The sequence below is a fragment of the Aotus nancymaae genome, unplaced genomic scaffold (genome assembly GCF_030222135.1).
Source record: "Aotus nancymaae isolate 86718 unplaced genomic scaffold, 86718_ANA_hifiasm-v0.15.2.pri h1tg000138l, whole genome shotgun sequence".
Taxonomy (NCBI): Eukaryota; Metazoa; Chordata; class Mammalia; order Primates; family Aotidae; genus Aotus; species Aotus nancymaae.
Window position 1 is genome coordinate 2,237,977 of NW_026988553.1, and position 13,570 is coordinate 2,251,546.

At 55.2% G+C, this 13,570-nt stretch overlaps 1 protein-coding gene across 2 annotated transcripts; it reads right to left on the minus strand.

Moving 5' to 3' along the window:
• Positions 1 to 2,210: 2,210 nt before the first annotated feature.
• CCNQ (cyclin Q) lies at positions 2,211 to 13,345 on the minus strand. Of its 2 annotated transcripts, none has more exons than XM_064371567.1 (5): positions 13,198 to 13,345; positions 10,288 to 10,471; positions 8,392 to 8,524; positions 6,368 to 6,595; positions 2,211 to 2,684 (listed from the first exon to the last, which is right to left on the minus strand). In XM_064371567.1, exons 1-5 carry the CDS (start codon positions 13,307 to 13,309, stop codon positions 2,655 to 2,657), a joined length of 687 nt encoding a protein of 228 aa, XP_064227637.1. In that variant the 5' UTR covers positions 13,310 to 13,345; the 3' UTR covers positions 2,211 to 2,654. The 2 variants fall into 2 exon arrangements, with proteins under 2 accessions (XP_064227637.1, XP_064227636.1); XM_064371566.1 differs by having other exon boundaries at positions 2,211 to 2,744.
• Positions 13,346 to 13,570: the final 225 nt, after the last annotated feature.

The window sequence follows — 13,570 nt, forward strand, 5'->3', positions numbered from 1 at the left end:
CTGGCCTGAAACTCCTGGGCTCAAGCCATCTGCCTACCTCGGCCTCCCAAGTGCTACCTCCCTATCCCTATGACAGATGACACTGATGATGAAGAAGAAGGATGTGGATGATATAGTAATTCTTTTTTTTTTTTTTGAGACGGAGTCTTGCTCTGTCACCCAGGCTGGAGTGCAGTGGTGAGACCTTGGCTCACTGCAAAAGACAAAAAAAGTTAGCTGGGCGTGGTGGCCTGTGCCTGTAATCCCAGCTACTCGGGAAGCTGAGGCAGGAGAATCGCTTGAAACAGGGAGTCGGAGGTTGCAGAGAGCTGAGATCGCGCCACTGGACTCCAGCCTGGCGACAGAGCAAGATTCCATCTCAAAAAAAACAAAACAAACAAACAAACAAACAAACAAAAAACCCTTACCCCGTCCGACATCATGGAGCGCCCCCCCGACATCACGGAGCGCCCCCCCGACATCACGGAGCGTCCCCCCAACATCACGGAGCGCCCCGTCCGACATCACGGAGCGTCCCCCCAACATCACAGAGCACCTCCCCGACATCACGGAGCGCCTCCCCGACATCACGGAGCATCCCCCCGACATCACGGAGCGTCTCCCCGACATCATGGAGCGCCTCCCCGACATCACGGAGCGTCTCCCCGACATCACGGAGCGTCTCCCCGACATCACGGAGCATCCCCCCGACATCACGGAGCGTCTCCCCGACATCATGGAGCGCCTCCCCGACATCACGGAGCGCCTCCCCGACGCTTTCTTGCGGTAGTTTTCTAGTTTCAGGTTTTGCATTTAAGTGTTTATTTCATCTCGAGTTGATGTCTGTGTAAGGTAGGAGGGAGGGGTCTAGTCTCATTCTTCTGCACGTGGATACCCCATTTCCCCAGCACCATTTCTTAATGAGACTGTCCTGTGCTCACTGTGTCTCTTGGCACCTTTGTTGAAAATCAGTTGGCTGTAGGTGCGTGCATTTTAATTTCTGGGCTTTCTATTCCGATCCATTGGTCTATGTATCTGCTTTAACGTGACATGCTGTCTTGATTACTATACCGGTTGTAGCATATTTTGAAGTCAGGTAGTGTGATGCCTCCAGATGGCTTTGACTATTTGTGGTTCCATGTGAACTTCAGGATGTTTTTTCTACTTATGAAAAATGTCATGGTAATTTGGATAGGGACTGTATTAAATCTGTACAATGCTTTGGGTAGCAGGGCCTTTTTTTTTTTTAACGTAGATTTTCACTCTGTGTTCAAGGCTGGAGTACAGTGGTGCGATCTCAGCTTACTGCAACTTCTGCCTCCAGGTTCAAGTGATTCTCCTGCCTCAACCTCTCCAAGTAGCTGCCATTACAGGCGCCCACCACCACATGCGGCTAATTTTTGTATTTTAGTAGAGACAGGGGGTCACCATGTTGTCCAGGCTGGTCTCGAACTTCTAACCTCAAGCAATCCGCCCATGTCAGCCTCCCAAAAAGTGCTGTGGTTACAGGTGTGAGCCACCATGCCCAGCCATCAGGGCCATTTTTACCATATTAATTCTTCATTTTGTTTCTCATCTCTCCCTCCACATAAGCAGTTTCACCTGGCTGCCAGAGCTTAGGCAAGGATGGGGCACACAGGGCTGCTCAATAAATGTGGTTCTGTGACTGATTAGTCCTAAAAAGCTTATGACAGGTAAAGCAGGAGCCCACACTAAGAAGAAGTTAATCATGAAACCCCACAACGAAGGCCAGGTCAGCCGCGGCAAGCCTGCCCACCAGGAAGGCCTGTGACATCTGCTCGGATTCTTTACCCTGAGGACACTGAACACAGTCACTCTGTAAAGTCACTCTGCCCTGACCTGCATCACCCCAGCCCCACCTGCAGGCGCCAGAGTCCACCCTGTGTACAGCCAGTCCCTGGCCCTACACCACATGCTGAACATACGTCTAGCCTAAAGGGGTTCCCAGAGTGCGCCTCCTGGTCTATTTTTTACCCACTCACTTTTGAGCAGGGAATCAGAGGGGTGCCAGGGCCCACAGCTCTGAGTTTCTCCAGCCTCCCCATCCAGACTAGCTGTCTTGACATTTAAAAATGCATTACTTTTAGTTACCTTCGATCAGGTCTCGCTTTTCTGAATGCAAGTGATCCTCCGTAACCCCAGGCCTGCCGCCTGATGGCTGGGTCACTCTACCTGAGAGCACGCCACAGGAAACAGAGCAAAGCCAAGGGTCTGTTGATAAGTATCACTTTTTATTACACAAAATAAATTTCATCCTTGTTGCACATTCATTCTCGCTATAAATCTGGTTTTAAAAAAATCCCTAGGGATTCAGTCTCATCTATTTCATGGTTTTCCTTTCACTGACGTCATGCCTCTATTGTAGTCAGAGTCCTCTCAAAGGACAAAAGCAGATGTGGCTGCCTTGGGTCAGCTGCACACAGTGCGCTCCCGGCCTGCCCGCTGGAGGCGCGGCTCCCATCATCATCTGGACTGCGACTGCTAGGTACTGTCAAAGTGGCAGCATGTCATCGCCTTCACCAGCCCTTCTCCAGCAGCACAACCAGTCCTCCCAGCTGGTCCTCTGGGGACCAGCCATCATGGCGACGTGGTGGCAGTGTCCCCAGGCAGCTGACCATCCTGGGCTTCTCTTTGGGCAGGCCTGGGCCAGGGCCTTAGGGGATCTCTGTGTCCATGGTATAAATCTGAATGAGATCAGACACAATATTATCAATGATTGGCTTGGTAAGGTCGTCACTAAATACCTAGAAAGAAGAAGGAAAACAGGTTCCAGTTAGACTCCCTGTGTTAAACAAGGCACTGGTCACTAAGCACAGAATCACATTTCATGGGCAGGGGAGGGGCACAGGGACTTGGGTAACCAGAAAGATGGTAGCTCTTCTGCAAAGCCAGTTCAGTTCCAGCCTGTTGAGGCCAATCAAACACTTTACAAAGCCGAGAACATTCCAGATGGAACAGGCCTTGGTGATCCTCTGACCCAGACAGGAGGGGACCTGTCCAGGGTTGTGCAGGGAATTGGTAACACAGCTGGGCCCAGAGCACAGGCTCCTGCCTCCTGCCTGGGACTCCCTCAGGTCCAGGGTCTCTGGGGACACTGGCAAGAGAGGATGGCAGTCCCTGTGCAGCCACAGGCAAGCTAAGTACCTGGACCCCACGCCCACCCTAACCCAGCCCCTGGGGAGCACATGGGCCCGCTCCACACCAGGACCAAACACCTGAACCACCACGTGCAGGAGCACTCGCAAGATGGCAAAGGACATCGTCCTCGGGGCCCAAGGCCATGCCACGGGCCGGGGTCCACACCCTGCACCTTCCAAAGGCAGGTCTGGCCTCTGCCTGGCTCCTGGAGGATAACACCTAGGCCCCTAGAAAATCCTGCCCGGCGCAACCATCTTGGTTTACTGGACTGCCAAGCGGCCTGTGCTAACCACACCATTTATGGTGAAGGCCCTGGGCCACAGAGTCCCAGCTGGACCTCTGGTGGCTGCAGCCCAAGTGACCAGAGTTGGCCACACAGGCACTCCATGACTACATGACCCACCCCCAGCAGAAACCCTGGCTACCACAGCTGGGGTGAGCTTCCCCAGTTGTGACTGTGCACGCTGTCCCACATCTTTGCTGGGAGAAACAGCTGCTGTCTGCACAAGTCCCTGGGCAAGGAGCCACAGAAGCCCACATCTGGTTTCTCCTGGACTCCGCCCTGTGCGCCCTGAGCCTTCGCTGACTGTAACCTGTGTCCTTTCCTTGTAATAAACTGAAACTGGGAGTGTGACAGCTTTTCTGAGTTCTCAGCCCTCCCAGCACAGCAATGAGCCCCAGGTGCTCTTGGGGACCCCCAATGATAAGGGAAATAGTAAGCAAAGCAGCAAGACGTTGGTCAGATGCTGCTTCTGTAGCCACCGTTGCCAGGGCTTGCTGCCTGGGGAACCAAGGTACCAACAGGCCAAGGCCTTGGGCCAAGTCAAGGCAAGAAGTGGACCTACATCCACTCCAAACGAATGCCCCCCCAAAACCCTAGGATCCTCTGTGGCCTACAACCTCAGGTAGGAGATGGTGGCCTGGATGCCCTCCAAGTCCTGACTCAGGAAGCATAGCTGTCTCACCCTGGGCTCTGGGTGAAAATACTTCAGAAATGCACACTTGCTTGCTCCTGCAGACCCCAGGCTCAGAAACAATCATTAAAAAGCATTCAGGGGCTGGGCATGGTGGCTCACGCCTGTAATCCCGGCATATTAGGAGGCCAAAGCAGGTGGGTCACTGGAGATCAGGAGTTCAAGACCAGACTGGCCAACATGGTGAAACCCTGTCTCTACTGAAACTACAAAAATTAGCCAGGCATGGTGGCAGGTGCCTGTAATCCCAGTTACTCAGGAGGATGAGGCAGGAGAATCATTTGAACCAGGGAGGCAGAGGCTGTAGTGAGCTGAGATGCCTGGGCGACAGACTGAGACTCTGACTCAAAAAAAAAAAAAGGAGGACCAAAAGGCAGAAGCAGCCTGTGCCCATCGATGGATGAATATGTTAATATCATATGGTCCATGCAGGCCAAGAAAAGGAAGGCCATTCTGAGACGGGCTCCCACGCGGCTGACCCTCGAGGACATGGGACTCAGTGAAAGGAGCCAGTCACGGAGAGGCCAGCACCGTAGGATTCCACTCCTGCGACGGGCCTCACAGGAGAGCCGTGAACTCCCGGGGGACGGGCAGCAGAAGGGCGGGTGCCCGGGGCTGAGGGGTGGGGAGCTGGGCTGAACGGGGCCAGAGCTTCAGTTGGGGAAGATGAACGGGTTCTGCGGCTGGATGGCGGAGATGGCTGCACAGCCCAGGAGCGTGCTTATGCCCGGGACGCACACTTAAACATGGTGAGCGTGGTGTGTTTCATGTGATGCATATGTCACAACTAAATATAACAGTCCAGAACAGGTGACAACGCTGGGGCACCTGAGAGCAGAAGGGACACAGCCCCAAGTCCTAGGAAGAGACACCGCTCTCCTCTTGGGACTTAACTCGGCCTTTTTGGGGATGTCAACCTCCTCCGCACAGACGGTCCATCTGTTTGTAAGACAAAGAGCAGCAGTGGCTGGAAAGAGGCAGGTTCTCCCTCTGCGCAGGAACAAGGAGGAGGAGGGTACTCAGTATGGCTCTGGAGGTGGAAGTTTCAGCAACACTGTGTGATGACCTGTGGCATTTCTGACCCCGCCACAGTCCCTTCTCGTCTCCAGGGAAGCACATCAAGCTGCCATGCTAAGCCCACGGCAGGCAAGTGACAGAAGTTGCTGCAAGAAGCGGCAGCCGAGAGCTCACAGGAAGAAAGGCTTTCAAAAACCAGGCTGCGAGCTTCGCAGCACCTGGATGGGGGAGGCCTCCCAGGATCCCGTTCATCATGAGGGGTCAGGCCCTCACACCCCCAGCCCACAGGACGTGCCTGGACTCCGGAAGCTCCTGGCGCACAGCCCCGAGCTGTGAAGCAAAGGTCAGATCAAGTTTAGCAGTCTTTCAGAAGAGCTGGGTGAACACAAGCTCGCCACCCCAAAAAGGGTAACTTCTTCCCAGTCTGAACAATTACTGGGTGAGTATGGGCCACCATAAAACAACTTCTTGGTGGAGCTGCTTCCAGGCTGTGCAGGGCCACAGCTCCTCTGGGAGGGGCTGAGCATTGGACACAGGTGCTACCGGCACACCAGGTGAGGTTCATGAGCAAGTGCAAAAGACAGAGCAGAAAGGAAGAGAGATGCGCCAGGGCCACACCCGCCAGATGTCCTCAGAGAGTGTCTGCCCCACCGGAGTCCAACCGAGAGCACGAGGCAGCCACGTTAATCTGGAAGTCCCCGAGCAGCCCGAGCATGGAGCAATACTCAGGCCACACAGACGGCCCTGCACCACCTGCACACTGCCACAGGGACAGGGTGTCTCCAGCCTGAGACTGGGACCACGGGTGCTTGGGTTCAAAGGGACATGTGGTGGCACGAGGCAGACGAGATTCCTGGCCTCGGGCGCTCACAATTGACTGGGGGTATGGGATCAATCAACATGCAAAATCAGCAAATGCTGTGGTCTTCCACAAGGCACAGGGGCCAGGGAAGAGAGTGTGTCAGCACAGGGGCACCTCTATGCAGAACAGCACCCCGCGACATCTGAGCGGAGGCCAGCGCTGCTTTTCGACATCCAGGAGCCCTAAATGGCAACTGTGCCGAGGGGGCCACTCCCGTCCCAGGCCATCGCAGCAGGACGCTTTCAAGCTTCCACACTCCCCAGCAGCCCACATCTTTCTTCATGGATAATTGATAGAAAGCATTTGGTGAACACTTCAATACAGAGACTTCCAGAAGGAAAAGGGGCACGTCCAGTGCACCAAGCAGCCACCTCACCTGCCACCATGGCTTCTCAGCCTCGACCTCAGCAGGTACCTCGACTCCATAGACCTGCAGGGCCAGGTAGAGCACTGCCACGGCTATGTGCTGGGCCTGGAAGTGGAGGCACAGCCCCCCGTGGTAGCTGTCCCGCAGCAGGGCCCAGGCAGTGACGGCGACAGGAGTCCGCTGCCAGCTATGGCGGTTCAGCCAGTTCTTGAGGGAAACCAGGTAGTGGAGCAGGTACTGCAAAGACACGTGCGTCAGCCTGCAGGCTCGCAACTGCGCTGAGGCCCCTCCACCCGTCAGTTGCTCTCCCCACGCTGACACAATCACATCAGCACCTGCTCCAACCCTCCAGCAACTTCCATGTCACGCAGGAAGAAGCCCCAAGGCCTCCCGCTGGCCCCATCTAGGACCTTCGCACTCGCATTTGCAGAGCCCTCTGCCTGCAATCGGAGCCCACTGCCTGAAATCGCTCACCCCACGCACCTGCCCACTCTCATCCTCCAGGCCCAGCTCTAGGGAAATCTACCAGGGCTGACCCCACCGCCATCCCTCTCCACCACAGGGCCCGCTCTGGCCACCATGAAATCCCGCGAGGCCTAGTGCTCCAGATGACTCTCCTCATGGGCAGGACAGAGGATGCTGCTCCCCATGCATCTGGCCTGCTGTCAAGGTCACCTGCTGTCCTTGGCCACAACACCCAGATGACATCCCAGCCCAGCTGCCAGCTCCTGCTCTCAGAGTACAGATGTTCTGCCAGAACCTCACGCACTAAGAAAGCTGCTGCAAGCTCTCTGGACAGACTGGAACACACGTGTGTGCAACCCCAGCACGCAGTGCAGGAGGGATGCGTCTGTTACTTTCCACCCTAGCCCTGACTGGAAGGAGGGGAAGGGGCTGGCAGGCTCTCAGCCACACCAAGCCATCAGTTCCCGACCCAGGCACGGACCACACAGCCCCCGAGATCCGAGTGCTGCTCTTTCCTAAGCCTTGTCGCCTTGACAACTCCAACCTGCAGCCACCAGCGTATCTCTACTTTGCCCCAGGATGCTGACCAAGCATTCTGCCCACTAAGACACTCCTGTGCAGAAATCCCGGACCAGGGCTTTCCAGGGACTAAGGCGGGAGTGTGGAAGGCTGGAGGCAAGATTAGAAAAGCGACATGAAGAACCCGTGCGGGAGGAACTGTCTCTCACCTTGGCTGTGGTGGTGGGTCCGTGAGCAAAGTCGTGATAAAATGGAACAGAAAAAAATACACGCACGAGTACAAGTGGAAGTGGGGACGCCAGCGGACTGTGTCGGTGCTGACATCCTGGCTGGGTTCCCCCTGGGGAAGACTGGGCCAAGGGTACACGTCACGACTGCGTGGGAATCTACAATGATCTCAGTCAGAGTTTTGATGAAAAAGAATGCAACTCCTAGCCCAGAGCCCCAGACCTCAACTCCTCCATCTCTCTCTGGCCACCCATCTGAGCTGCCTGCACGTGGGGCTGCAGTGCCCGGAGCATCGAGTGCCGGTGCGCCTAGAGTTCCACTTTCACTTTTGCTGCTGTTCGAAATGGTTCTTCTGTTGAGACTCACACACTTCTAGAAGTTAAAAGCAATCTGGCTTTCCCCATGGCTTCCTAAGCACAGCTGAGCTGGATGTGTGCTCCGAGGCATCACAGCATCTCATGGGGATGGGGACTCTGGCCAGTCACGAAGCCAGCCTGCTTCCCTGAGGCCCAGCGTGCACACCATGTATATGGGCCACAGGAGCTGTCACAGCTTCAGCGGGCCACACGGACCCCGCCCACAGGTGAGCAGGCAGAAAGCAGACGGTGAAATGAGAACTGGCTGAGAAAACCCACAGGAGTGGGACGGGAGAGGCCGGCCAACCCAGCCACGAAGCATGGAGCCGGAAGACCCAGTTCCCAGCCGCAGCCCTGCTCTCCTTCTGTGCTGTGCTCCTGTATGAGATGGGATGCACGTTCGTGATAAAGAACAAAGACCAGAGCTCGAGCTCTCGGAACAGGCACCGATTCCCCGGCATGTACCTTGTGTGGGTGCTGGAAGGAGACCTGGAAGCGCAGAACTCTCAGCATGAGAAGCTCGCACTGCACAATGCTGTCTCGGAGCTCCCAGAAGCGGGAGTCCAACTCCAGAGGCTCACCACTTGGGTTAAAGTACCTGCGCAGAGAAACGGCAAGGCCTCAGCAGCCAGGGCAGTTGTCCCTGAGAACGGGATGGCTCAAACTGCTTAAGTCACACGATGTCCGGATGCAAACTACATTGTCCATGTGCAGTAGATTAATATAGGGCCATTTTGTGTTTTTATACAATCATCTTCATCTCCATGTCTAGTGTACAGAATGAAAACAGTAACCAACAGAGGAAAGAAGCCAGCTCCTAGTTTTAGCCGGATGGGCTGTCCGCTATCATTCAGCAAAACGTCAAGTGCAAAGACTGGCTGTTGATGATGGCTCCAGAGGAACCGGAAGATTGGGCACGCCAAGTTGGTTGTGCCTCCCGTTGCACTCAGCCTGGCGTTAGGCAGTCTTCATCACCTGAGGTGGCAATGCCCAGGGCTCTCACTCTGGGCCCAAGGAACTTTTTTTAAATTTATTTTTATTTTTTATTTTTTGAGACAGGGTCTCGCTCTGTCTTTCAGGCTGGAGTACAGTGGTGTAGTCACGGCTCACTGCAGCCTTGACCTCCTGGGCTCAACCGATCCTCCTGTCTCAGCCTCCCGAGTAGCTGGAACCACAGGCGTGCGCCACCACGCCCGGCTAACTTTTGTATTTTTGGTAGAGACGAGGTTTCACCATGTTGACCAGGCTGATCTTGAACTCCTGGGCCCAAGCGATCCACCCGCCTCAGCCTCCCAAAGTGCTGGGATTACAGGCGTGAGCCACTGCGCCCGGCCATCCAAGGAACGTATTTAAGCATCTCATGGGAATGACATACTCCAAAAAGTGAACATTTCTCACTCTTCTATTAACCAGACTGTCTTTCCTTCCTTCCAGATCTTTCTGTCATGCTTATACTGTAAACATCCACTACCTTCCTACCTATGCAAGATTCCCTGAGAGGGTTGTGAACAGGATTCCCATTCAAGCCATCAAAACTCTCTGCCAATGACTCATCCCCTCAGTGGCTCACTCATTTCTGATTTCCTGCAGGAGCCCAGCCCATGTCCATGTCTAACTAGAGCTCCACAGGACATCCCTCCCCTGCTCCTCCCTTCTGAGGCCTGGTAATGATGGGCAGCCTCCAGTGGCTCCCCTCCTGGCTTTGCCTCCATCGCTCGTGTGCACTGTGGACCTGCCATGCTCAGGAGGGGGGGAGTGCTTTTTCCATTACCTGTTTCTTGACAAAGAACGGAATCGTTTTCTTTCCTAACGATTAGAGTTCCTGGAAAGACTCAAGACGCACGGCCAGTTAGTAACTTTCCACAGATCACATAGCTTGCTCCTGGACTCCTGGGCCTTGGTGAAGACCCTGCATCCTACCCCAGCAGGAACACACCTGCTTGGTCCAGCTGTGCCACACCCACGCCCACAGCAGAGCGAGGCTCCTGAGCAACTGGCACTGCACACCTGGCTGGGTCCACACCCTCCCACTGCAGGCAAGCTCTAAGACTTCAACAGAATCTTCTTTGACATGCCTCTTCAAGTTCCCTCTGCTCAAGCCCCGCCTCTAGCCTCCATCCAGCTTTCCAGACTCCCCATAATCTGGTCCAGCTTCTCTCTCACAAACCCCACTGGCCTCTGATCTCAGGCTCCTTCCCATGTTTGCTGCTAGTGTTTCTGGCCCTGGTTCAAGGCCATCCAGGTACTTCCAAGCTCCATCGCTGGCACCTGCTGGGCAGGGCCCCATGGGAGCCTTGCCCGCCCTTCCCCCACAGGTAGACACCAGAGGCCCACCCAAATGCTCGGCCTGAAAGCCATTACCTGTTGGCCACGTTGATGATATCACGAGTCCGCAGATGCTGCTCTTCCACTTTGCCAGCCAAGTAAATGGAAGACATGGCGATCAAGTAAGGGTCATAGGCATCCAGGTTGGTCTCGCAGAAGAACTTATGGTAAATGGTACAAGCAGTGGCAATGGGGATGGACCGCATCCCCAGCTTGACACCTGCAGAGAGAAAGCAGGCAAGAGAGTACTCGACCCAGTGCTGGCTCGCTGCTCCGGTGAGGCGACTGGAATGGGCCCTAGCGGGCACAGCCCTGCTTGGACAAGTCTAAGAGCTGCCACCAGAGCTGGTGGCTCCTGCTGGGCCTCTCGCTGGGTTCTCAGACTCTAATGGGCAACCAAAGCCCCTGGGGACGGTGTTCAAACGCAGACCCCTCTTCTGTAGGCCTGCGGCTCTGAGATTCTGCACTTCTGACAAGCCCCAGGTCATGCCCATGTCAGGGGTCTGTGGACCACACTCTGAGAAACAAGGGTTCCGAGTACTGCTCAGTTAGCAACTGACAAGGCAGCTTCTGCAAAATCCTGGGAAAGGACCATAAGCTGTTGTGTGTCTGGGTTCATCTTAGCAAGCAGTCAGCTGGAGGTCGCCCATCCCACAGCTACAATGACAGAAGGGATGCAGCCTTATGGGTGCCCCAAGTCCGAAAGTCATAGTGAAAGGTTATACTGAGCACTGGTGTCCTAGTCCACAGGTTAGAAGAGGCGAGCAAAGCAAGCAGGGTGACTGCCAAGAGTAACCACCTGCATTGCAGAGAAAAGGCAATGTTTACGGCCACGGCCAGGCACTAGGGAAGGACACTGACACGTTACGCCTGTAATCCCAGCACTTGGGGAGGCTGAGGCAGCAGGACTGCTTGAGCCCAGGAATTCAAGACCAGCCTGGGCAACAGCGTGAGACCCTGTCTCTACAACAAAAAAGAAAGAAAGAACACAATTTTTAAGGTGAGCAAAACTCAAACATCAGAGCACGACTCAGTGGATTCACCTAGGGCTTAAAAGCGCATCCCCAGTACATCCCTGAACAGCTCCTAAAACCAAAACAAGTTCACAACAACCAGGGTTCACAAGAGAAGGTTAAATGACATCCACTAGATTGAAAGAAGAAGGTGGAGAATAACCCGCAACCGCCCATGAAAGGGTGGTCAGCATCTTCTGCCTAAGAAGGTGGATTAGCTCCCTAGGGCTACTGCAACACACCACAAGTTCAGCCGCTTCAACCACACACATTTATACTGTTCTGATCCTGGAGGTCAGAAGTCCAGCACAAGCCTAGAGGGCTAAGATCAACGTCCCAACAGGACTGGCTCATTCTGGAGGCTCCATGGGAGAATCTGCTTCCTTGCCTTTTCTAGTTTCTAGAGGAGGGCTGCACTCCTTGGTTGCTGGCCCCTTCCTCCATTGCTTCTAACTCTGCTTCTGTCCTCACGTGGCCTTCTTTGTGACTCCTGCCTTTCTCTTATAAGGACAGCAGTGGTTACACCGGGCCCACCCAGATCATCTAGGATAATCTCCCATCTCAAAATCTAATCACATCTTCAAAGTCTCTTTTGCTATATAACATGATATTAACAGGTTCCAGGGATTAGGAAAGGGACATCTTTGGGAGATTAGCATTTAGTCTCCTACAAAGAACAAAGGTTTGTGCAATACATTTTATAAAGAAGTCCCTCAGAAGGTGTAAACTTGTTGTACATTGGTAACTCCTATCTGGGACTCCTCATTCCAGGACAAGCCAGATAAGTTGCTTTTACTGACATGACCTTCCAAGCCTTCTTTTTACAGCACAAACCCCAGTTTACATGGAGCCTCCAAGCAGATGATGGTAGCAGATGAGGCATCACTGCCATCCTTCCCTAATACACTTTGCAACTCTTCTTGCAAATTACAGTAAATTTACATATTACTGGGATGAACAGTTCTGCAGCATTCCTCCAACTCTCTGCCCTCCTTAACTAGATAGCGCGTCTGTCCAACCCTTCTTCCCCAAACAGTGCACAAAAGGCAGTAAAGGTAGGAAATAATCGTCTGCTAACTAACAGTATCTCCTATCAAGATACTATTGATGGGCCAGTCGATGTGGCTCAAGCCTGTAATCCCAGCACTTTGGGAGGCCAAGAGGGTGGATTACCTGAGGTCAGGAGTTCAAGACCATCCTGGCTAACATGGTGAAACCATGTCTACTAAAAATACAAACATTAGCCGGGCATGGTGGCACACGCCTGTAGTCCCAGCTAGTCAGGGGGCTGAGGCAGGAGTACTGCTTGAACCCGTGAGGCAGAGGCTGCAGTTGGCCAAGATCGCGCCACTGCACTCCAGCCTGGCCTCCAGAGCAGGACTTTGTCTTAAAAAAAAAAAAAAAAAAAAAAAAAAAAATACTGTTGATGGAATGATGGAAACAATGTTTCTACAGAGATCCTGGCTTAATCACCTTGCCTGGGAAGCGCGGCGCCAGACACTATTGTGGATGCCCCAGCAGGGTGCTGAACAGGCAGCCTAGGTACTCCGAGTGACAGGAACTCCCGGACAGCATGCTCCAAACGGCTTCGCGCGACCGAGCGCCATAAAGTCTCCCGGAATGCAGGGCCGCGGGTGCGGCAGAAGGCGTGACGCAAAGAGCAGAGCTGCGGGCGCCCGGGCCGGTCCCCGCCTCGCTGGAGACCTGACCCGGCCACGTACTCTCCTAGGGCCTTCACACCGGTCCGTGCAATAGGGACACCTTGCGGCTCGAGGCCCAGCACACCGGGCGCTGCGCAAGGGCCTCCCGGCCTCCCAGCCTTCGCTTCGGTGAGCATTCCGGCAGGCCGACCTGGCCATCCGCGCCCGCTCCGCGAAGGGGCCCCGGCGCCGCCTGCCCCCGCCTCCCCCAGCCCGCCCCTGGCAGCGGTTACCTGCCTCCATGATGAACCTCGCCACTCGGAAGTGCACTCTGGCTTCGGGCGCCGGCCGTCCCTCGGGGCCCCGCGCTACGGGTCCCCGTCCGCCGCCCTCCGGGCCTTCCATGAGGCCCCGCGGCCCAGGCGCGCAGAGGCCGGCAGAGCGGGGGCGGGGGGTACTCGTGGCGGCCGCCCCGCCCCGCCGCGCCGCGCCGTGCCGCTCCCTAGCGCCGCCGCTCCCTAGCTCCGCCCCTCAGAGCCCACACCCCCGCGCCACAAACGCTGCCGGGCCGCGTGCGCAGGCGCCGGCGCAGGCGCAGAGGCCAACACCCCCGAGCGGCCAGCGAGGGTCCACCGGCCCCTGGACGCCTCTAGCCCCGCCCCTGGG